At 35.3% G+C, this 22,190-nt stretch overlaps 3 protein-coding genes across 3 annotated transcripts; all 3 read right to left on the bottom strand.

Annotated features, from left to right (window-relative positions):
• Positions 1-4,891: 4,891 nt before the first annotated feature.
• LOC137723274 (uncharacterized) lies at positions 4,892-7,724 on the bottom strand. The gene is made up of 4 exons (XM_068462431.2): positions 7,595-7,724; positions 7,231-7,428; positions 5,533-5,643; positions 4,892-5,301 (listed from the first exon to the last, which is right to left on the bottom strand). Exons 2-4 carry the CDS (start codon positions 7,345-7,347, stop codon positions 5,071-5,073), a joined length of 459 nt encoding a protein of 152 aa, XP_068318532.1. The 5' UTR covers positions 7,348-7,428; positions 7,595-7,724; the 3' UTR covers positions 4,892-5,070.
• A 2,423-nt stretch (positions 7,725-10,147) lies between these two features.
• On the bottom strand, positions 10,148-12,743 carry LOC137722994 (bax inhibitor 1). The gene is made up of 6 exons (XM_068462139.2): positions 12,313-12,743; positions 11,487-11,630; positions 11,289-11,380; positions 10,829-11,015; positions 10,588-10,743; positions 10,148-10,440 (listed from the first exon to the last, which is right to left on the bottom strand). The coding sequence occupies exons 1-6, from the start codon at positions 12,427-12,429 to the stop codon at positions 10,390-10,392; spliced, it is 747 nt and encodes a 248-aa protein (XP_068318240.1). The 5' UTR covers positions 12,430-12,743; the 3' UTR covers positions 10,148-10,389.
• A 2,772-nt stretch (positions 12,744-15,515) lies between these two features.
• Positions 15,516-21,519, bottom strand: LOC137723273 (uncharacterized). The gene is made up of 15 exons (XM_068462430.2): positions 21,035-21,519; positions 20,899-20,948; positions 19,753-20,637; positions 19,583-19,649; positions 19,430-19,492; positions 18,589-18,652; positions 18,406-18,499; positions 18,248-18,331; positions 18,073-18,162; positions 17,914-17,938; positions 17,075-17,593; positions 16,925-16,986; positions 16,373-16,482; positions 16,184-16,271; positions 15,516-16,095 (listed from the first exon to the last, which is right to left on the bottom strand). Exons 1-15 carry the CDS (start codon positions 21,411-21,413, stop codon positions 15,859-15,861), a joined length of 2,817 nt encoding a protein of 938 aa, XP_068318531.2. The 5' UTR covers positions 21,414-21,519; the 3' UTR covers positions 15,516-15,858.
• Between the last annotated feature and the right edge of the window lie 671 nt (positions 21,520-22,190).

Below are 22,190 nucleotides of genomic sequence, written 5' to 3'. Positions count from 1 at the left end.
CCTACTTTTTTCCCCAAATTAAGGACTGGTTTGGTATTGCTGTGCTTTGAAAAAAAGCTGTTTCTGCTGTGCTGTGAGAATAAGCAGCTGTGAAATAAAGCAGCAGAGTGTTTGGTAAATTTTTTTGTAAAAGTGCTTTTGAAAAAAAAAAGCAGTATTATAGTGTTTGATAAACTTTTATGTAAAACAGATGTGAAAAAAAACTAGTTTTTCAAAGCTGTGTTTTGCAGCTTCTTGTTTTTGGCTTTTTTTTATCCAAAACTGTGGAAAAAAACTGAAGTTGAATGTTTACTAAACACAAAAATAGCTTCCAGTTTTTTTTTATACTAACTTTTTTCAGAATCATCTCAGTACGAAATCAGGCCTAAAACCATTGATGAAGCTCCTTTTTACTTTTTCAATCAAGTGGGTTCGTGATCGTGACTCAAACTCTTGATAGCTTTTAGGGTTTCCATAGTCCACACCACATCATCTCATGCATGAGTACTTTGCCACACTCCACAAAGTTTTCCACTGCAAGCCCGGAAGGCAGTGACGCGTGGATAGAAATCATTGGTGTAAGAGGACCATCTTCTGGACATATTGAGCCCTTTGATAGCGCTTGGTTGCATCATGGTTCATGCCAGTCCACACCTACCCATGAACGAACGCACGCATGGGCAACTCCAAACTGCATTGTTTATTCAAACTAGTGTTTATTTGCTTATATATAGTAATTCAAAAAGGACAGGTAATAGTCAGGTATAGGAATATAGATATGGAGATAATCTTTGACCTACGATAAGATAATTTATGCTACGAGTATGTTTATCTACCATAAAAATAAATGAGAATATAAAGGAATTTGGATATGAGGAATTGAGTATGAGATAACAACTTTTTATGGTAATCTCATACCTTCATTTTTTAAGCATGAGGAGGTATGAGATGCAACTCTGCATTTGTTTTTATCATTCTTTGATTGTTAGTAATTATGTGAATGAGAATCGTACTCATTCCTTTCAAATCTCCTCTTTTTTCTTTTTGAAAATTAGCAGTAGAGATTTCACTAAAAGCCCAAAAATCCAGAAAGTCAGAAAGACTGGTTGTAAAATAATTCCTTAAACAAGAGATCAGTAATAACATCTGATGGTTCCTCAAACAAGTTACAGAAGTTACAAATATAAAGAGCACCTGATGTGAGAGCAGCTCGAGCAAGTTGGTGTGCGACTTCGTTTGCTCTGCGGCAGACATGGTTAGTTGTGACTCAGGTGATCTAGTATAGCATTGCTTTCGAGTCCTCAACAATGTATCCTATGGTCTAGCTTTCCTTTCAAATCCTTGATCGTTAGCTAGTAAATATGTCCTAAATACATATATGCTACTTAGTACTACGATGTAGTAGTATTCGTTTTTACTTGTAAGTGAAAGATCGTATAAATTAGGGCTGGTTTGGTATTGATGTGCTTTGAAAAAAAAGCTGATTCTGCTGTGTTGTGAGAATAAGTGGCTGTGAAATAAAGCAGCAGAGTGTTTGGTAAACTTTTTTGTAAAAGTGCTTTTGAAAAAAAAAAACAGTATTATAGTGTTTAGTAAACTTTTATGTAAAACAGATGTGAAAAAAAAGTCGATTTTTCAAAGCTGGGTTTTGCAGCTTCTTGTTTTTGGCTTTTTTTCACCCAAAACTGTGAAAAAAAGCTGAAGCTGAATGTTTACCCAACACAAAAACAACTCCTAGCTTTTTTTTATACCAGTTTTTTTCAGAATCACCTCAGTACCAAACCAGGTCTAAATCTAATATGTAGGGGATCAAAAAAATTATCATATCCACCACTTGGAGATATGGATATAATAAAGTAATAAAAAACTAATCACCAATGCTAGTAGAAAGAAATCATGGTTTTGTTTAGCTATATAGATGGGCACTATAAGTGGGAAAGGTTTAAAAGAAAAATTAAGCATATTATGGGAAAGAAAATGGCAATAGCAAGAATTAAACGTTTGATTTGCAGAAGTAATTATTTTTAGGCATATGAATCATATATCTACAACATAACAATAGAATAATGACAACACAATAATAATATAAATAAGGACGAATCATTTTTGCATAGAAATATCAAAAGATTTTTATTGTAGCTAATTGTCTAAAAGAAAAGGCAAGTGGCCCTTTACTACAGTGGTGGAAATGTGTTGAGCTCTTGCATGACGGTATGAATTCAAATCCTACCGGTAGCTAATCTAACAAAATCTATCATTTGACAAAAAAAAAAATTGTCTAAAAGAAAAAGAGTTAATTTTTGTTTAATATTGCTTATCCAATAACTGTGAAAGGTTCAAAAGGTGGGTTGGTGCCTTCTTAATCAGCAGTCGTGTAGGGAAACCTAAAGCAAATGCCTACACGCCTTTCATGACTTCATCCTCCATTATTGATATATCTATTGTTTTACATATGGAGGGTCAAGGACTCAGTTTTACGTCTTTTTCCTTTTAAATGCAAATTTTGACTAAGGTTTTATCTCAGTTTTTGAACCCACACTTTGATACCTTTCATAAAAAATCACACTTCTTGTTTCAATTTTTACACTAGGCCGTATATTTTTGTTGACCACCCACATCCCCATCGTGTTGGGCAATTAGTTACAATAAATATATTTTTTGACATTTTTGTACAAAAACAATCAGTCGTTATGTTATCGTTATGTTAACGTTTCGATCCGTTGTTGCTAAAAATAACAAAAATAATCAATCGTTATGTTATTGTTATGTTAGCGTTTCGATCCGTCGTTGCTAAAAATAATTACTTTTACAAATCAAATGCTAAAATATGTTAATTGTTGCAAGTCGCCTATAGAAATAAAATTACTTTGAGATTGATTGAATTGGCATTTTATTCTAAATAAGGCATTTTTGTAACCATATAAAAAACTTATTTATTTATTTATTTTTGGAGGCATGTAACCTAATTAAAACGTACCCTTTCGGTTGCATGTTGGACAAAGTCGAATGAGTAGACTCCATCAAATTCAATTGAAAAGACTTCTCCTGCTGCTGCAAAGCAAAACAACGCTATTATTTTAAGGAAAACTAATGAAAATAGTTTGAAAACTTTAAGTTTTAACGATAAAGACAAAATAAAGGATAAAATGAATAGTACCAGGTTTGACGTTTTAGTGTAAAAATGTGATTTTTCATTAAAATGAACAGTACCGTAAGTTTTTCGTTAAAACTTCCATTATTTTATCACACTTTGAAAGACGAATTGCACATATTAAAATAATTGTTCTGATTGGAATTGGCTTGTATGTTGAATTTGTATAATGTTCATATTATTTAGGTTTGCTAAATGAATTAACAACTCCTTCGAAAGTGTTTTCAATGGTGAATATGATTTTGAGTTTCAAAAACACTCGCATCAAATGCCGCTTTTAGTTGTTTCAAAGACACATATAAACGAACCATCAACTTCTCCAACGTGAAGCAACCACACAAATGCACAAAACCATGACGGAAAAAGATATGTGCAAAACTGTCGAAGCAACCATACAAATAGCAGCAATCACCCTACACCGGAAAGGTTACTCAGCTCCGTAAGAGGAGAAAAGTGATGGGAAGGAAGAAGATAGCGAAAAAGACAATAAGTCGAGAACCAAGAACAAATATTTAAGAACTGTCGAACTAGTCTCTAAATTATTAAAATTAGATCTTTAAATTATTATTATTTTTTCTTGAAAAAATCAGTCCTCAAACTAATAAAAATCTGTCAATTGCATCCCTAATATTGGATTCGAAGCTATTCTATTCAATTTTTTTTATCAATTTAAGTCATGCAACTTGCAAGTGATACACTTTAGAGGGTAGATTGGTAGTTTTTCATAGTTTAAGGAATTATTTTCTTCAAAAAAAAAATAGTGTATGAAGTTAACTCTGAAGGGTAAATTAGATGTTAGGTTCGCAACTTATATGCATCATTAAAGGATTGTAGGTAAGACAATGATAACAATATCCTCTAACATGTATCATGAGATTTAAGTTGACGAAAAATTAGATAAAACAGCTTTGAATAATATTCAGGATGAAATTAGCAATTTTCAATGAATTTAGAGACTTATTTTATCAAAAAAATAATTCAGGAATTTAATTTGGGATGTGCTATCCACACACCTCATTTTACTTCTCACACATCCCTTGATAATTTCTGTTCGTTAATCTTCTTCAATTCATCCGATCTAACGGCCGAAAATTAAAAAGGTGTGTGAGAAGTAAAATGGAGTGCGTAGATATCACACCTCTTTAATTTTCATTAAAGTGATAATTCAAAACTAAAATCGACGGTTTGAATAAATGTCCTTTCGAGAGGAAAGAATTGACGACAAACACGCTGTAATGCGCTTTATCCAAAACTTCGAATGAACTCACGACACCGACCAATTCAAATTGTTGGATTGGTCGGCCATACCAGTAAAAATGCTTACCCCTTACCCCTAACTGAAAGAATGGCCCCCAGGTCAAAGAAACTTGAACAACCTAATTTCATATTTGTTAAAGATGTTTCCAATCTCCCAAGATCATCTTTTCATTCACTTAGTTTTAGTCAAAGTAAAACTCAAAAAAACCAAAAAAAAAAAAAAAAAAAAAAAAAAAAAAAACAGCAAACCTTAAGGCTTTAAAATTACATACTATGGTCATACCATTTTCTTTCCTATAAAGGGCAAAAGTGTACTTTCACAGTTAATTGACTTGTGACCTAAGGAATAAGAGCTGAGTGGAAGACATGGCCGAACAGCCTAGTCTCCCAAAGGGCAAGAGGTGTTTTCGAAATTCCATACAGCCCTACAATTACTTCAGACAAATTTCAACTACCACATACTTCATTTGAAATCGGGAAGAAACGCAAGCAAGGTAAAAGAAGTGTGTAAGTGTGACATGATATAAATACTCCGTAGCCAGGTCAAATCCCAACTTATAATCAAAGATTCTATATTCAAATAAAAAAAACGGGTTGTGAAACAGCCAAAACTGAAAACGCACTTGCAGGAATCATCCTAAAGCTACATTATATTCTTATTACAAAATCATCTCACCTAAGCTTCATGGGGGAGGTGGCAGATGCTGTGTCTTGGGTATTGACTCTTGGTTCTTCTGGTTTGTTTCCAATTTCTTTTGTGCGTCTTTCTCCGCTTCAGCTTTCTCAAGCAAAGCCTGCTGATGCATGGCTTTCATCATCTCCTTCATGGTCCTCTCCTCTCCTTCAAGTTGTGTTTTCATGATCATCTCAGCCTCTTTGTCAATCGGCTTGAAGTACTCTTCAATTTGAGCCTCCTGGTACATCAGCAGACAAAAGGATAAAAAAATTAAATTAAATAGAAAAAATCGACTTTCTATATAGCCGGGACAAGCATCTATTTAAAATCAACAGTATATTTGGGCCATATGCTTTTTCCTAGTTGCAAGCGTATATGATGCTGGTTGGAGTCATAGTAAGTAATGTTTCCGAAGGTTAACTTATGAATTTGTTGGCCAAGTGGCCTCAGCAATGACAATAAAACTTACAGTTTCTTCCAGCTTCCTATTTAAAGTTTGCATCTCCTCAACCATACGGCGAACCTCCGATAATATAGTTTGTTCAGGGATCTTTCTTAAGGCTAACTTCCGCGCATTTGCCTAGATAGAGAAGGGAGAGAGAGAGAGAGAGAGAGAGAGAGAGTCAAGTAATAAAAGAAATGGGAAAAGAAAATTAGTACTCAAAGTATTAAGGCAAAGAATACCACAGATAACGCAAATCCTATTTATTATAGGCGGTGAATGCTAAACTTGAATAAGACTAAAGCGACAAAGAAGGTACCAATCAAAGTAAGATATCCATTATCAGCTATTCATGCTTATACATGTAAGACATCCATATATAACCTATTACATGCTGTTTAATTCTTAAAAAAGTTCCATCGTAATTTGCATCTATTGCATATATTTTAGAGCTCCAAAAGCAAATATTATGCTTCTGAAAGCAATCAAGTTGCTTGTAAATGACTGATGAAGCCCAACACTTTCATTTGCTCAGAATGCTTCAATATTAAATTGGTGTACAATGATGTGTTTCATTTGCTCCTCCACAATTCAAATCCCACTTATTGTGTTGAGCTTTTTTCTTATCACCACGAGTCAGACAGAAAATGAAATCTGGTAGAAAATTGGGGTTTAGGGTAAAATCTTCTTCTTTATCTCTCTCAATTGCTGCATCCTTTTGATGGTAACATCGTGGACACACAAGACAATCGAGCAGTTCCCAGGGCATTTTCATAGTCATTTGCCAAAGTAGATGAAAAAGGTAAGCCTATATTATTTCCCAGATGAAAGACTGCCCAAAGCCTGTGCATTTTCACCTTCACAATTAGCCTCCACATCCAAAGGGTATTTTTATACCAGAAAGTTAGTCTATCATATTACAGATTCCAGAATAAAAAACCAAGAAAAAAAAAGCGGGTAAGGGAATCCAGTCGGTGGCACTATTTCAGAAAGTAATGAAGTCTCAAACGAAGAAATTGATAGAAGAAACCACAATACACATGCTTTCCCTCACATAAGCAAATAACAGCAGGGACATCTCAGTATACCTAATATATTTCTTATGTTTAGATGTTTAGTCCTGTTCTAACAAAGACCTAAGATAAAGACCACAGTTAAGTTGACATGTATGCACATCACTGGAACCGTAGGTCCTTAGTAAATTTGCCAAAAACTAAGGTGATGCTTGGTTTATTAGAATGAACCTTAAATGAATACGGCCATGCCAAGATTTCTTTGAAGAGGAAAAGTAAAGGGATATGGAAATTGCAGAGTCTCCAAAAATGTTAAAACCAAATGCATTCCTAACAGATTTTCAACTCTCCCTGCTCTACCCTCTAACTCTCTTCACAGTCCCTTATTATTTCAACCTTGATTCAATTCTATTCCAAAGCTCATATCAACAACCAAATACTGCCTAGGCGACAATTTCCAGTACTCGAAGAAAATGAACAACATGAATTCAACTCAGATTTTTACAAAGATTATCATCACACTTCATCTCAGCCTAATAATCCCCACATAATATGCCCATCATCTCATTCAATTATCGAACCATAAAATCATCGATCGCAATGAAAGAATAACAACAATTTCTCTAACACAGGCTTAATTTCTACCAATGCAAAATCAACAACAAAATGTTAAAATGATAACATTTAAAAAAAAAAAAAAAAAAAAACTGACCTCTTTTAGGCGCTTTTCAACCTCCAATCGAAACGATCTGATTCTCCGTTCTTCGTAGCCCGAAAGAACCCTCGCATAGAACAGAGCTTTCTTTCCGAATTCAATCAGCTTGTTCATAATTTTTCACTTTATCATCCACCTCGCTTCGATTTCAGCTCAAACGCTCTCGAATAATAAACTTAGTGCATTCAAAGCACCCTGATCAATCGACAATCAGAAATATATATATATATATATATATAGATATATTTTGGAATCAGACAAAATACAAACAGAGGCGAAAATTCGGAAATTCAATTCGACAACTAGATAAACCAAAATTTCGGAAGTGTGGATCGAAGTGCGAGATGTGAAGCCTTCTGACCTTTACGTGCGGCGGTGCAGGAGCAATGGCTGTCCGCTTGGGTGGAAGACAGGAATGAGAGTGAGTAGAGTAGGGCTTTGTTTGGGCGTCTCTTCTGAGGACGGCGTGCAGTTTTCAGTGTTTGGGTCTCATTATGACGTCATATAGTTACACTTACACAGACGGGGGATATGTCCGAGTCAATGTCCAAACAACCTGTTACGCCTCATTTGTTTGCCCCACCCGTAGGCCGTAATGGGAATGTGGCTCAAGGCGTGCCTTAAAAGTTCACAAGAATGGTGAACAAATTTCAAACGTTATGCCTCATTTGTTACACCTCATTAAGGATGCAAAGTTGGAATGGAATTTCATATTCCACAATTAAAATTTTCGATATGAACCGAACATTTCCAAATCCAAATTGAATGAAAATTGAAATAGATTTAGTATTTTCGAGAAATCTGAATTTTCGACCCGACTTTTTCACGGTGTTCTAAACTTATTTTGAAAAATATTCTGAAAATTTTTGTTTTTTTATAACTATTTACTACAATTATGTATTTTTTAATCAACTTTTATTGATAATTTAAAATGATTTTTATTCATTATTATTATTTTAATTATATACAACAAAACTTCTTTAACATAAATACTCTATAAAAGAATAACTTTTTAAAATCATAAAAAAGAAGAATTTTTTAATCTCATCTTAAGAAAACACATATCCATATAATAATTGTCAATTAGTACTCTTCTATTGATTAATATCCTCAAAGTTATAAAATTAGTTTGGTCAAAACTTTATGATTTAATAGAGGTTTTACTGTACTTCTATATGAGAATGGATGAAACATGATAAAAATTAATTGAATTTATACATAAACATATGCCAAATATTATAAAGGTAGAATAAATTTGATGTACGAAAAAGTTTGAAAATATTCATAATCTTATAAGATATATGCATTTTTGAATTAGGCTTTCAAATTTTCGAGATTACTCTGACTTTGAGAATTAAAAATAAAAATCTGGTTCAAAATTTTTTGAATAAAAATTGGAGACCTTGTTTCTAATTCTACCAATCTGAAAATTACCCTTATGTTTGATGTTAACTCACCAATTACATTTTATCACCTAAAAAAAGTTTTAAGAAAAATACTCCGTTGTTGTAGCCTATTTTATCTGACAAGGGGAAGAGGGCTGGCGACAGAGGAGAGAAAAGAGAGAGAGAGATGTGTTTGTAGAATTGTGTAGAAGAATGTGTGTGTTATTTCCCCTACGTAGTGCCTTTATTTATAATAATAAGAGGGAAAAGAATTCCTTCATCCCTAAGGAATACAAGTCCATATAGGAAAGAATAACTAGAATCAAATCTAATCTAAGATTTATACAATCACACTTAAACTATCAATGTTTACAAATCCGTGAAGTTTTTCATACAAATGGTAGATTTTTCAAGAGTATTTTTGACACTCTTAAGGCAATCAAAAATAAAAAATAACAAAAAAATAAAAAAAGCCCACAACAAATTAATCCCAGAACAATGCTAGCAACCTTTGCATTGCCCTTATATGGTGCATTTGTTTGTCTTCACTAGACTGGATTGTGCTAGGTTCCTTGTTAGTTCCTTTGTACAAAAGAACTCCAGGCTTGTTTACGTATCCGTAATTGGAATGAAAATGTAGAATTGAATTCCAATTAAAAAATACTCCGATGTGTACTAAACATGGAGGAATCAGAAAAGCAGTGGGGCCCACACAAATTTTGGAATTCAATTCCTTGTATTGGTGGAATTGGATACCCTAGATGTATGTGGTAATCCAATTTCTGATTGCTTGGGCAATCAGAATGACACTTTTGTTCCCTTTATGCCCTTACTTACTTTTTTTTATTTCCAAGATTCTCCTTTATAAACACATTAACCGTAGTTTAATTATGCACAACTCCTTACTTTTTTTATTTCCATGCTCATTCACATTATGCACAACTCCATGCATATGCCAAAGAGAAGAAACTACAACTTGAGTGAGAAAATTTAAATATTAAAGTAACTACTTAAATTTATAAAAAATAAAAATAAATAAACAAAAGCATTTTAGTGCGTCTATGAAATAAAAAAAACAATTTAATTTCTTTTCTTCTTCTTCGTATATATTATATCAAATTTTATTAAAAAAAATGTGTATAAAATATTTGATTTAGGACAAGGGCATTTTAGTAATCATATTAGTTTATATTTCAATTCTGCTAAATTAATAAACAGTAGCTTTATAAAATTAGTGTCATTTCTATTATGATTCCAAAACATTTAAGTAAGCATCTTCAACATGAATCAAATTCTAACTTCTCCTTATCCCAACTCCTCAATTCAATTCATCTTATTTTCATTACGATTACGTAAACGCGCTGTCAGTAGTCTTGTACAATTCTTAGTGACCTTCTAAGATTAAATTTGTTTTTTATTTGTTTTTGAACTCTTTATTCACAAGATTCAAACCCAAGAGCTCTTGCACAAATACTAAGAAGTCGCAAGTATCAAAATCATACTTGAAAACCTGCTACACCACCAAGCAATTACTGCAGAAGGAACTGATTATTAACAGACCACAGCAAGACGCTTAGTCGCGACTTAAAACGATATCATTCAAAACCGTACATAGAAATTTAACAGCAGCGACACTATCCGATCACTATCAGTCTGTCACCCATCAAAGAGTGGGGAGTATACCCCACATTTTGTATTTAATGTCAGATGTAAAACTCTATATAGACAAGTCATGATCGGATTTAGCATCACAAGGGTTACAGGAGGAGCTTCAATCCCTTCTTTTCTTCTTCCTCTCATTCCTCTCAGCCGAGTTCTTCAACTGCGTAAGGAAACGACAGACATTTTAGTTAACAGATGACATCTCTTTATATATTTCAATTGACATGACACAACCAACAGCTAAAGGTATGATGGAAAAGAAGACCAAGACGAGGGTTTTGCTCATAGAGCATTCAGGAGAGCTTACCATGATAATCAGTATACGGACAAACACGGCAACGAAGTCGGTGAAAAGGGTCAGGGCATGCTTGACATAGTCCAGGTCACCATGGTGTGCCTTCTCAATCATTTCCTGGGTGTCGACTACCATGTAGCCCACGAAAATCAAAAGCCCGAAATACAGCTACAACACAATTTGAGACAACAATTAGACGACTGCAAAATATAGCATTTCCCATCGGTCACATGACTAATTGACAATTCCTTACCTCGAACTTGAAAAGTGCTGCAGAACCCCCAAAGATAGAACCAGCAAAGTGCAACCAGATTAGCATAGAAAGGCCAGAAGAAAGCAAACCCCCCAGGTAAAGGTATTCCCGGCGCCTTGCCAACATGGCTGCTGCTGAGAAACAACCAAAGGCCAGAGCAGTTCCTCCAAATGCACTGATCAAGACACTGGCTCAAAAGAAGACAACAAAAAAATCAGGACGCTATGTGAATTGAATTATCCTAGAGAGAAAAAATAACGGACGTAATAGCTTAATACATAATTTTGACACAACAAAACTTTCGTTTATAGATGCGGTCACTTCTATCTTAGAAATACAAGTATTATAGCACATAAATGGTAGAAAGAAGAATAATGGCTCAAGAAGTTTCATGTCATTACATGTTACTCGACTTGAACATCAAATAAAATAAAGAGTACAAATGCTAACACGTATATACCTTGGGTTAATCTCAATGGCCAGTTCAATTAAAGGCCCAATCGTAGCCCCCTCAAAGAGACCAGCAGCCATCAGGAGAGAAACCCTCTTCTTCTGCTCAACGGAATAAACACAATACATGAAAACAAATAAACAATTGTGATAACACAAATACATATGACTGCAGAAAGATAAAGAAAGTTAAACCAATAAATCCTACCTCTTGATAGGTTGGTGTGCAGAGTAACCACACCATGCATCCCATGCAAGAAAGAGTGGTGATAATGCCTCCGATGTTCCACAGGATATGGAGGTAGGCTCCAGCAGCTGATGCAATGAGGGCACAGCATAGAGTGAGGTAAACCTGCGAAATTTACGATACCAATCAGTAAATCAAAGTCGTTATGGTTTGCACACAACCGCAAAATCCATCAAACCACATTTCCCAGCCAGAACAATCTAATCAAAGAAAGTCAGGCAACTAAAATGGGGGCATTCATACTTATTCCACCATCATTCGAGTAATCGGCGAAATCAAAACATCCAAGAAAAGCAACTTGACAGAGAAAGAAGAACACGGGAAAGCCCCGCTCTTTGTGATTTTTTCATTCCCCACCGCAAATACAAATAACATACAATATTTACAAAGAAAAGCTATGAAAATACTCCCTAATCGCAACATCCACATGATCTATGAATTTCTCTATTGTTGTCCCTATTTTTCTTTTCCTAACACCAAGATTCTAGGTAACAAAACGAATTAAACCTAAATGAAACCCTAGATATCAAAATCAATACCTCCAGCACCATTTTCTCAGCACATAATTGTAACCATCAAGAGAAATTAAACGAGGGGGGACCAAAACCCTAACGCTTCTCGCACCACGCCTAAATTGCTCAGTCTAATACACAAACAGTGAATAAAACCAAGAAAACAGAGAAAAATACAATGAAATTTTCTCTCTTTCTAAATGATTTTCTCGGCAACAAAACAGAATCAAATCAAACGAGGATGAAATTCACTTTGGAGAAAGAAGAATCCGTACCAATTTGAGATGATTCTGAACGACGGGAGAGATCTGACGGAAATTCTTGAGAGACTCAGAGGCCCAGCGGTTTCTCGACGACGTTTGGGAATCGAAGAAAGATGTGAAGGCGTCCATCGTTGCTTGGTAGACAAGAAAGGAAGAGCGAGTAAGAGAGAATTTGCAGGAAAAAAGGTGAAAGCTGAAAGCAGATGCGAGACGGGGATCTGGAATTTGTAGGGGCTTCCTCAGCCTACGGGTTTTCCTAGAAACTTCCAGTTTTTCATCAACTCTAATTAATTTCTGAAGCGTTAATTTACATCTTTGCCCTTGTGGTTTTCATCGTATCCCCAAAAAATCGCGACTCTTGTAAGTTGGCAGTTAGAGAGGTTAGAAGTTAAAAAGTATTAGGTGGTTGGTTTTTATTGGTTATCAATTAGTATAGGCTGATTGGGTTTGTTAAAAAGCTTTTTCGCAACTTGGGACTAGATCTTCTTCTAGCCTGAGCTTAAAGATTCAATTCGTTTTTGGCGAGAATCGAATTTAAGACCTCTTATATATAAATACATATATGTAATACTTTGCAAAATAATTAAGCAAGCACGCAAGCAATTAATATTTTTGTAATTGACATCATAAAGTCCTAAAAAATTAATAAAAACTAATTCAGATACATAAAATTAGAATGAATTTTATAAAAGCCCTGCCTGAAAGGACATTGTCTTGGGTATGGACCTTTTTCTCTATTTTTTTTTTTTTTAAATCAGGCTCCCTATTTGCCCAAACGCTGAGATGATAGCCAAAGCATTTAGGCTAGTTTATAATTCAATTTTGTTGAACAAAATGTTTTCTTCATGATTCCACCCCAAAAACCACCTAAACGAGTCTTAAAACTAGTTTTTAAAACACTGGTTAGATATGCTCTAGATGTCGAGTAGGTAACAAACAATGAGTTGCCACTTAGTACTACGGTTTAGGTATTCATTTTCACTTGTAAGTAAGAGGACTTAGGTTCGATTCTCGCACAAAGGCGAATTTGAACTAAATTATTGCTGGCCCATTATGAGGCTTAACTCATTTCCTCACCCGAGTTGAATTTCGGGGTCACACCAAAAATCCAAATGAATGTCATTTTAGCAATTAAATGCGTTATGGAAGGGCAGACAAGGAAATGGATAAAAAGATGGTTCTGGTGGAGACTGGGGGTGGAGGCTTCCGCGTGGATTGGCGGTTGACTGAGCTCCATGACACGTTCGTCAACCTTGACATCGCTTTCTCCCTAAGCAATTAGCAACCGGCGTCGGTGCCCTCTTGGCAAATCGTACCTTGCCACATCAGCAACATCACGTGGTGTGTTCCCATATGTCCTTTTTTACATCAATATTGTTCTTGACCAATAAAACAAATTCAACTAGATTTTGCATCATCGAAAAGAATCCAATGAAATTTGGTTAAAAACAAAGATACATAATAACTAGAACACAAATTCACAATGATCATCCAACTCTTAGGTTAAGATTTAAAATTTTAGTCCAAAAATATTTTTTTTTCTCAAATAATTTTAGGTTAAAATTTTACCCCGAAATTATTAAAAAATAAATTTAAACTAATTTTTTTTAAAATAAAATTTATGTAGATTATCATAATTTATTTTTATGAACATTTTAACCTAAAAATATTTAGATTCTAATATAAGTTGAAAATTCACTAAATCGACTCATATAAATTATTTATAGAGTTTTTTTTTAATGAATTTTGATTTAAATAATTTTTTAATTATTTCAGCCGTTGGATTTATTTTTCGGCCATTATATCTTTCTTTTTTTTACTGTTGGATTTGATTATATTCGATCTCAACCGTTGGATTTCATGTATGTAGAAATTAAATAGGTTTGAATCTCAATCACTAGATCAACCAATGGTCCAACAGTTAAAATTGTCGGATCAAAAAAGAGCAGTTAGGCTCATTTACATTCTCATCATAAGCGAGCCCCACTTCTTATCAGCCATCACGCATCTCGAGCATTGGGCGCCGCCTTACTATGGCCTCCACTGTTCTGGGTGTTGCCATGCGCATAAGGTGAGCCAGCCTTTTAACCCCGGCTGAAATTTAGGCTAAATTGCCCAAATTTTAAGTTTTAACCAAAAACTTATTTTAGGTCCAACCATTGGAGATTGATTGTGCTAGTTTAAGACCTAAGGGCCTGTTTGGTATCCTGTTAAAATAAATTCATCATTTCTTAAGAACATCTCTTGAAAATAATTTTCTTTAGGACTTGAAAATTTTTTAAATTTTAAAACTTAAATTGGACAAAGAGATCAAAAGAGAGGGGGTTGCAGGAGATGGAGAAAGAGAAGAGAGGAAGAAAAAAAGTAAGAGAGGATCGGAGGAGTGAGAAAGAAGAGAGACTATCAGAGGAGATAAAGAGGAAGAAGAGAGAGATAATGAAGAGAGAATGAAGAGAGGGGATTGGAAGAGAGAAAGAAGAAGAGAAAAAAAAAAGGAGAGGGAGAGAGACAGATTTGGAGTGAGAGGGAAGGAGAGAGGGAAAAGAAATGAGTGAGCTTTAAGTTTAAAAACTTTAAAAACTCACTTTGTGGTGTTTTTAGAGAATAGCCAATATTTTTAAGTTAGTATTGAGTTTAGTTTTTGAAAATATTCCTACCAAATAAGTTTTTAATGCCTAAAAATTGAAAAGTGTTTTTAAGTTTAAAAAGTTGGATTGAAGTAGAGTACCAAACATGACTTAAATTTTTTGTTTTAACCCAAAGGTTAGAGATGGTTTAAGAGGTGAAAAGTTTGAATTTAAAACACCAATGAGTTGAATATGAATGACGTAACTACTAGGATAATTAAGGTCCAATTTGTGATTGCTATGCTTTTTTAAAATTCTACTGTACTTTAAAAAATAATCAGCTGTAAAATAAAATAATTGAACGTTTATTTTGAAACAACTTTAAAATTGAGCAACTTTTGATTAAAAAAAAAAAAAAAAAAAACAATAACAAACTGGGCCCAAAAGTATACATATCAGATGAAAAGCAAACAAAGATGAGATAAGATGGTGAGAGAAATGACAGGGAGGACAACAGAGAAAGAAGAAATGAAAGAAAATAAAAACTTAAAATAGTTTTTCATTTTCATTTTCTGTTCATGAAAAATAAAACTTAAATTCAAAATGAAACATTATCAAACAAGAAATCGTTTGAGGAACAAGCACCTGGGCACATAAATTCCGATTTCTATCATAATATATATAATCCAACCGGTTACATATTTTACGATACTTAATACTACGATCTAGTAATATTCTTCTTCATTAGTAAATGAAAGATCTTAAATTCAAATCTCGTTGATTACAAGTTCAAACTAATTTAATCTCTCACTGCTTAAAAGTAACAAGGCTGTAACTATACAACATTTTTTCATCGATGCAAATTACCAAGACAAAGTAGGAGTTGGAGATTATGATACAACTTAGTCTAAAATCCAAAGCTCTAATCCCAACCGGTTAGTCGTAACGATGTTTTGTCCATCTAAAACTGGAGCCATTCTTGCGTTCCAAGTTACAGCACCTGCCTCTGAAGCCTCAGCTTTCTCAGCTCTTCATGGCACGGAGCAAAAAACTCATGTCGAAGTGCTTCCTCGGCGCTTATCCTAACCCTCGGGTTCACTGCCAAGCACTTATCGACAAGATCAAAAAGCGGTCTAGGGATTTCGTTGTAGAAATCCGGCCTCTTTGTGCTCCTTCTACACCAATCCTGCAGTTTGATAGACGGCAAAGATTCTGTACAATAGAGGCCCTGTGACAAAATATTACTTTGCAATTTCAACGACTCTGCAGATTGAAATATCATGTACTAGATCGAAGAAGTAATGAATGATTAATACCGCTGGAAATGACGATTCACGGTCGTGTAGCTTGGCAACTTCCCATAAATCTTCACTGCCTCTCAACTTTGCGATGTCCTTTATGTTCCTGATAATACCCACGGCAATGGTTAGCAAAATATTTTATATAAAGAATACAGAGAACTAGGATTACGCATAAAGCGTTTGGATCGAAGCAAGGGTGTTTACTGTTCAGGATCGCCACCAAAGGGCGTTCTGCCAATCATGAAGTAGAGTAGAGTGACACCGGCAGACCAGATATCAAGCTTGGGGCCTTGATATGGAGATCTCAAGAGAACCTGCATAAACCACACAGAATTATGACAAAAAAAATCAAGAAATGAAAGAGCTGGTTTCAATCGTTTACCATAATTTATCAAAATAGCACTGTTTTTCGTCATGATTCCATCTCAATTTATTTCATTAATCTAACAGCTTCATAGGAAAAAAAAAGAAAAAACTATCCAAACAATTTGGTTCAATTTCATGTGCAACTCAAGTACTCCAGAATGGGAGTGGAGAGTCAAAACACAAGACCTCGGGTGAAGGGGTAAATGCTTTTAAACACTTGAGTTAGAAAGCTTCATAAGGTTGGTTATTGCTTGGCTAAGTTTCTTAGTACGAGTAACCAGTGTGATTCCAACAATGCATAAAGTTACAAAATTTACAGAGTGTAATGGCAGGATAAATTGTGGCTATATGGATAAACTATGGTAAATATAACAACTATATGAACCTCACCTCCGGAGCTCGGTATCCTTTAGTTCCAGCACAAGGACCTTCTTTCTTTTGCTTTCCACCCCCTAAGACAAAATATGAACAAACAAAAGTAAAGAAATTTGCTAGTCCAACCAGATTGTCCAAGACTCCAAGTCACTGAAAGAAACAAACCTCTGCTTCTGATCAAATCTGCACCACCAACACCATTACCAGTTAAGTGCAGAGGCATTGGAGTGATATAGAAAAGCTTGTCATCCTCATTTCCAGGAGGGGCAGGAATCCTCTTTCTCATAGGAGCCGAAACACCTGATGATATATGGTTTTGATTCTGCATTGCTTCCTGTACTAGGTTGATGAGCTCCTTCCTTCCTTGGGATGGCACAGGTTCCCTCAACCTTTCTACTGGAGGAGTCCTGATATTACTCACATCCTTTACTGATGTTATACCTGAGCCATCTGCACCCTGACTTTTGATTAGGCTCCGGCCACCCGAAGAATTGTAGGGCTTGATTTGGCTAAGAGCCTTTTTTTTCAAGTCCCTGGGATCAAAAGTGGATTTGAGACCCTTTTTGGTCTCCCCATTGGCAATTATTAAGGACTTAGCAGTTGGCAACTTCTGAAGTGGGGTTCGAGGTACAGATTTTGCATTTGTAAGTTTCTCATCATAGTCATATCCAGATTTTAATTTGCCTGTGAAATACGAAAAAGTAGCTTCATCAATTTTCCATTCTTTCTACCAGAAAACTCAATTAAAAAACATTTAGCATGTATAAGCAAAATGCTATTGTTGTTTTGTCCCTAATTCTCCAAATATAATGATCTGCAAAATTAAGAGTCTGGAGATTGAAATTAAACTGAAAGCAAAACGGTATGTGGATGCTTGTAACCATCATTTAGTACTTCTTTAACACTTGATTATCTATATAATCAGTAACACAACAAAATTGAGTTTCAATAATTATAACATGAGAACAATAAATCTGTTTTACATGGAAGAGATGAAAGCTTACGAGTTCCAGGCTTCATATGCAAATCCTGTCAAATAAGGAAAATCAATATTGAGTAAAAAACACTAATAGATCAACAAATTTCAATATGGTTGCAACAGAAAAATAAATTATTGAAACAAACTAAAACTAAAGTAAAAAGTGGGGACAGGTATGACCAACCGTTGCAAGATTGAAATCTATGAGGTAACCCTTGTTGGCCTTACGAGAGAAAAGGAAGTTTCCAGGTTTAACATCTCTATGTACGACTCCCTGTGAATGCACAAAAAAAATATTTTAGAAACTATTACAAAAAGCTCTTGAATCCTACTAGAACATGCATAACACCAATAGTTACCTGTCTATGAAGGCTTGCCAGCGCCTTAAACAAGCAATAGCCATACCAATGTAGGTGAGAAAGACCTATCTCTTGCTTTAAAACCTAAAAGTAAAATCAATGTCAAACAAAAGCTTCAAAAGAAATGGAGAAAAGTTATGAAAATGTCCAATAATCACCTCAGGCCTATCATGCTCAACGTGCTGCAGTACAAAGCAACTGGAATTTTCATTCTTGATACGGCCTTCATATTTTATCACGAAGTTTTTGCCCCTACATTACAAAACTTACTGGGATGTAAAATCTCACTACTGCTTGCCACTAAAGCTCTAAATTTTGTACTTGAAACTTTAAACACTTACCCAAACTTTTCCAGCATCCTTAACTCATTATTAACATGATTCTTATGAGCATTAGCATGCGGGCCTGTAGAGCGGTTAAAGAAATATGAGATATGGAACTTCGTTTTGGCTTCAACTAAAAAGGGTTTGAGTAACACCCTTCCCATTGGACCTGAAACCCCTTCGAGTATGCCATTTAAGTCTAACTAGAAGGGGGTTCTGGGGACAGCTATAACCCCTTTCAAGCCTTAAACGGGTTGGAGTACACGGTATGCAGAATACAAAGCACTTTCGATTTGCAACTCCAGTTTTTTTTTTTTTTTTCAATTGCTTTCACACCCAACTTAATTTAGTTCCATTCTACCACCTAAATTATATCATAAATAATCCAGAATAAATCAACAAAAACACATTATTAATGAGCCAAATTACAACATATTTGGATTCATAAAAGGCACACAGGGAGCATGTGATGACAGTGAACAGTTGATTGTTTAAGTTTATTAGATAACTGAAAGTTGGGGAGCTGTCACTGGCTATAACATTTGGGACCTTCGGGTAAATGTTTCCTTTCCCTTCACTTGGTGTTTATTTGATATCTAAGTGAAAAACTAGCACTGTCTAGGAAAAAGAAAGTTGACTTAAATTATTCAAATAAACAATGCCATAATTCACAAATGTGACTGAGATGCACTTTATGTGCAAGATTACGGAGTGTACCAAGACATCTAACCAGAATTGGTTGCTGACTTTAGGAGATAGCAGATATTTGTATTGCATATGTAAGCAGATTGAGTCGTCACAAGAGGCAACAGTCTGACCCCTCAGGACAATTGACATACAAAAATTATGTGTTACTTACACTTAATGGCGACCTTTTTCTCGTCATTTTTGGTCCGTGCCCTGTAAACAGTGCCATAACCACCTACAGTTTGGGAAACAAATAAGAAAATCAATAATGACAAAGAGGTTGATACGGATGCGAAAAATCCAACATAGTCAGATCATTATATACCTGAACCTTCTTCTTCTTCTACAATATAGGATTCAAAAATTGGAAATTCTTTTTTCTCCAGTTGATCCTACAAAGTGTCATATGCTTACTAAGTATAAGATCATTAATGAAACGCAGACTTGCACTCGTTGAAACAGAGAGAACATTTATATTTCAGAAGCGTAGCATACCTTAAGAGACACAGATTTATGGCGTCCATTTCTTTCATTAACATGCACGTCATCACAATTCCTTTTTGATTTCTGTACTAAGATGATTGGCTTTTGATTTGTTTCACACTTCTGGTTCTCTTTGGGAGTGGCAACAGCCTGATCATGCTCTAAGTTGTGTGATTGTAGTCTTGGAGCCATTTTATCCTTGTCAACCGCCTTCATCTTGGAGGAGGGCATCAACAATTGCTTTTGCAATACAGAAAATTCAGTAGCTGAACTTATGGTCTTGGTCTCATGTCTTCTTGTTTGCTTTTTATTCAGAGGCATCGTATCTTCACAATCCGCCTTTCTCAATCTTTTGACCTTACGCCTAGGCAGCATATCATAAAGAGCAAAATTTGTCTGGGAGAAATTTTCTATTTCTCCATTAGGGCTGCGAGAAGCCACTAACAACTCTTCCACCTCACCTCCAACAACTCTTTCATCTTCAACGAGTCCAACATTTGTAACTTTACAACTACCATTTACATTCTCATCCACGAATGGTGATATATTGTTCTCTTTCATTTCTTCCAGAGACAAATTCCCACTGCAGTCTATCTCATGTATGTCAGCTCCTTCATAAAAGACTAAATCATCAGACGCCATGATTGGAAGAACTGATTCTAAACCAATGACACAATCCATTACCAGCCTGTTAACCTTCGTTTCCACAATTGTATTGGTCCCCTCCGTTTGATCCTCTACATGGTCAACACTGTTCAATCCTAAACTTGATTGTCCAGTTCTGTAATTGATATATAACGAAGAATTTAACATCGATTTGTTCACCGTCAGTGTCATCCAATTTTGTAGCATATTTATGTATTTGCAGATGTAGTAGTCAGCCATATGAGAATGTGTCTGCAAAAAAATGATCTGAATTACAAGCTTCCCAGATAAGCAATCTGTTTTATTTCACTTTATTTATACAACGACAAATCACCTTTCAAACGAAATAGAAAACCTCAAATTCAACATTTTTGTGTTCTCTTAGGATTACAAATTACCCGATTAAAGTGATTTTTTTATTTTGGTAGTTCAACATTTCCAGATTAAAATTTAAAATTTAAAAAAAAAAAAAAGCAAAATTCAAAAATCCCCCAAAAAACAATTTAATCGTACCTTCCAACGAGTATGCCCAACTGCTTTCCGCGCTCTACTCTCTTCATTCACTGCAGTTCATCACAACCATTACCAACCAAACACATTAAATCCCAAAAAAATAAAATAAAAAACTACAATTAAATGTAACAGTTACCATTTCCAAAATCCACAATTAATCTCTTTGCTGCCGGAGGCCCGACTCCGGAATCCCAAACGACCCGTTTCCGCTTCCCCAAGCAGACTCTCACTGCATCGCCGGCACTGCGATGTGAAAAGAACTCGAGGAAAGCTGCTAAGGAAGCCGGAGACGGCGTGACGTAGAGCTGGTTCGATAAGCAGAGAGGAGAGCCCGGGGTGGAGCAAAGGTATCGGACTAGGTGAGGCGATGCGGGGAACAATGTGCATCGAGAGGCGAGCTCGGAGGGGTGAGTTGGGCGGCGAAGTTGTAAGAGGAGGGCGAAGAGGTGCCAGGCCTTCTCGGACTCGGAGACGGTTGGGGTTATGGGAGCTGAGTCGGTGGGACGAGTCGCCATTTCCACGGTTGATTGATGAGATTTGGATCGGAGACGGAGAGAGGGAGATTGGAATAGAAGGGGACAGATGGGCGCCAATTTTCGCACGTGTAGGGTTTGAGATTTAGCACCTGAAGAGTTCCCGCCATTTTTACCCTCTTTTATTCTTGAAAAAACAAAAAAAATTGTGTAATTTGGGCCTGTTAGGCCCAAACCAGATTCCACGGCCCAGATGGGAAAAAAGAAGAAGAGAAAAAGACAATGGTTTGTTCATATATAATTTGAAGACGACTTGAATTATAATTTTTTTTTTCCCAACAAATGATATTATCTATTATGAACTTTTCCTTTAACCAATTATCCTCTAAACATTTAACTATAAACTACCCTCCGTTACGTCAAACTTTCAAAGATTTCCATCAATTATTTCGTCACAATTGTCACGTAGACAACTCGTAAACACTTTCGATTTGCTCTATTCTCTAGACTTTCATTGTTTGACACCTTCATATTTTATCATATAGAATTTTTATTTTTTATTTTTTAAAAGGAGACCAGCTAGTGACTTCGCCACTGGATTCCACCCTTTCGGGGGTTGGAAAGACTCACATAGACATATCAGCATTCCCTTGTCCACCATCGTATGATCCACCAACGCCAGGGATCAAATCCATGACGTTTTTGTATGAACATGTGTTAGGTAATTGTTTTTAGTTCTTCAGAAAAATGAAAACTGAAAACAATTACTGAACGGAAAACTGAAAAATTAGAAAATGGATATCAAATGAACCATTTTCC

This window comes from Pyrus communis, chromosome 4 (genome assembly GCF_041283825.1).
Source record: "Pyrus communis isolate YQ-2024b chromosome 4, ASM4128382v1, whole genome shotgun sequence".
Taxonomy (NCBI): domain Eukaryota; kingdom Viridiplantae; phylum Streptophyta; class Magnoliopsida; order Rosales; family Rosaceae; genus Pyrus; species Pyrus communis.
Note: the sequence above shows the minus strand (reverse complement) of the source record. Positions and strands in the feature narration are given on the sequence as shown.

Bases quoted from the DNA above. Each gene is read 5' to 3' on its own strand.
- LOC137723274 (XM_068462431.2), bottom strand. From the start codon at position 7,347: ATGAACAAGCTGATTGAATTCGGAAAGAAAGCTCTGTTCTATGCGAGG. The intron at 5,644-7,230 runs GTCAGTTTTTTT...TTCTCTATCTAG, and splicing joins TTGAAAAGCGCCTAAAAGAG to GCAAATGCGCGGAAGTTAGC. The intron at 5,302-5,532 runs GTAAGTTTTATT...CTGATGTACCAG, and splicing joins ATAGGAAGCTGGAAGAAACT to GAGGCTCAAATTGAAGAGTA.
- LOC137722994 (XM_068462139.2), bottom strand. From the start codon at position 12,429: ATGGACGCCTTCACATCTTTCTTCGATTCCCAAACGTCGTCGAGAAAC. The intron at 11,381-11,486 runs GTAGGATTTATT...TCCGTTGAGCAG, and splicing joins GCACACCAACCTATCAAGAG to AAGAAGAGGGTTTCTCTCCT. The intron at 10,441-10,587 runs GTAAGCTCTCCT...TTCCTTACGCAG, and splicing joins TCCGTATACTGATTATCATG to TTGAAGAACTCGGCTGAGAG.
- LOC137723273 (XM_068462430.2), bottom strand. From the start codon at position 21,413: ATGGCGACTCGTCCCACCGACTCAGCTCCCATAACCCCAACCGTCTCC. The intron at 19,493-19,582 runs GTATATAATGAT...CCCAAACTGTAG, and splicing joins AGAAGAAGAAGAAGGTTCAG to GTGGTTATGGCACTGTTTAC. The intron at 16,483-16,924 runs GTGAGGTTCATA...TGGTTTATGCAG, and splicing joins AAGGATACCGAGCTCCGGAG to GTTCTCTTGAGATCTCCATA.